Source organism: Leishmania donovani, chromosome 4 (genome assembly GCF_000227135.1).
Source record: "Leishmania donovani BPK282A1 complete genome, chromosome 4".
NCBI lineage: Eukaryota > Euglenozoa > Kinetoplastea > Trypanosomatida > Trypanosomatidae > Leishmania > Leishmania donovani.
Window position 1 is genome coordinate 57,073 of NC_018231.1, and position 1,459 is coordinate 58,531.

At 62.4% G+C, this 1,459-nt stretch overlaps 1 protein-coding gene across 1 annotated transcript; it reads left to right on the forward strand.

The window, feature by feature from the left end:
• Positions 1–410: 410 nt before the first annotated feature.
• Positions 411–1,457, forward strand: LDBPK_040170 (surface antigen-like protein; the record flags this gene model as incomplete). Its single annotated transcript, XM_003858032.1, has 1 exon — positions 411–1,457. A coding segment is annotated over one exon (1,047 nt), but the record flags the coding sequence as incomplete, so codon positions are not given.
• Positions 1,458–1,459: the final 2 nt, after the last annotated feature.

Genomic DNA, 1,459 nt, shown 5'->3' on the forward strand with positions numbered 1-1,459 from the left:
GCGGAGTCGAGTGAAGCCGCATTCTGATCACCACCACCACAGAGTTCCTGTCATCCCTTCTCTCCCACCCTCGCGTCCCCTGCTTCTCTACCCCACTTCCCTCTCGCACTGCCCCGGCCCCTCTCCCCGCCCTCCCACCACCACCCACCCACACACGCACACACACTCCTCTGTCCAGCCACGCACACGTGCAGTAGCACGAGGCTCCCCATCCTTCCCCCTACCCACACCCACACACACACGCACACACACCTTCATCATAGCCCGCACCTTTCGCCGTTTCGCCCGCTCTCTCCTTTCCGTGCGTGTGTGCCTCAGTCTGTTGCTCCGCCCGTCTCCCTTCTCCCCACTGTTCACTGGCCCACCCGTGCACGCACTGGCACACAACGCGTACTTCTTTATTGATGAATATGCGCTGCCGAGAAATACTGATTGCCGTGCTCGCGGTGACCTGCGTGGCACTGTCACCGGCTGTGGCCTACACCACCAGCCAATGCCGCGAAGTGTCGCGGTGCGACGTTGACGGCACCCTCGTGTACGCCTTCTCTGGCGAGTGCGTATGCTGTCCGGAGATGCCGACCGGCGATATCCTTCCAGTGCAGTGCGTTCCCTCGACCGCGCACTGCCCTAGCGTGCCCAGCTGCAGAGCGTGCGACACCACCGCCGGGATGTGTGACGCGTGTATGACCGGCTACGTACTCGAGCCTACCAACATCTGCAACGAGTGCTTGGCCTCGATGTGCGACGTCTGTCAGTCGAGCTCCGAAGGCAAGCGCTGCAAGCTGTGCTCAGTAGGCTATTACTGGGTGAGTGGCGGTGAGTGCCACGCCGTATCCAATAGCCAGGCCTCAGAAAGCAACATGCAATGCCGCGTCGCTTTCTGCAGCACTTGTGCCAGCCCTACCGCAAGCACCTGCGCCAAGTGCAACGACGGTTATGCAACGGATAGCAACGGGTTCTGTGTCAGCGACTGCAACGTCCAGCAGTGCGATATGTGCTACACGGGTAACTCCGCCGACTGCCAGTTGTGCTCTGCAGGGAACACGTGGAGTGCGACAGGCTGCTCAGCTGGTGCAAGCGGTTGTCGTGTCGGCCATTGCACCACCTGTGTGGCCGGCGACAACACCAACTGCGCTACATGCGAATCGGGATACACCCTCACCGCCGGCTACTGCTTGCCCCAGCAACTCTGCGCCGACGCCAACTGCGCCAGCTGCCCCAGCGACGCGGGCACGTGCACTCAGTGCGCGAACGGCTACGGTCTCGTGGACGGCGCCTGTGTGAGGTGCCAGGTGCCCAACTGCTTCAGCTGCGACAGCGACGCGAATAAGTGCACACAATGTGCGCCGAACTACTACCTCACCCCGCTCTTGACCTGCTCCCCGGTGGCCTGCAACATCGAGCACTGCATGCAGTGCGATCCACAGACGCCGTCGCGCTGCCAGGAGTGCGTGGCCCC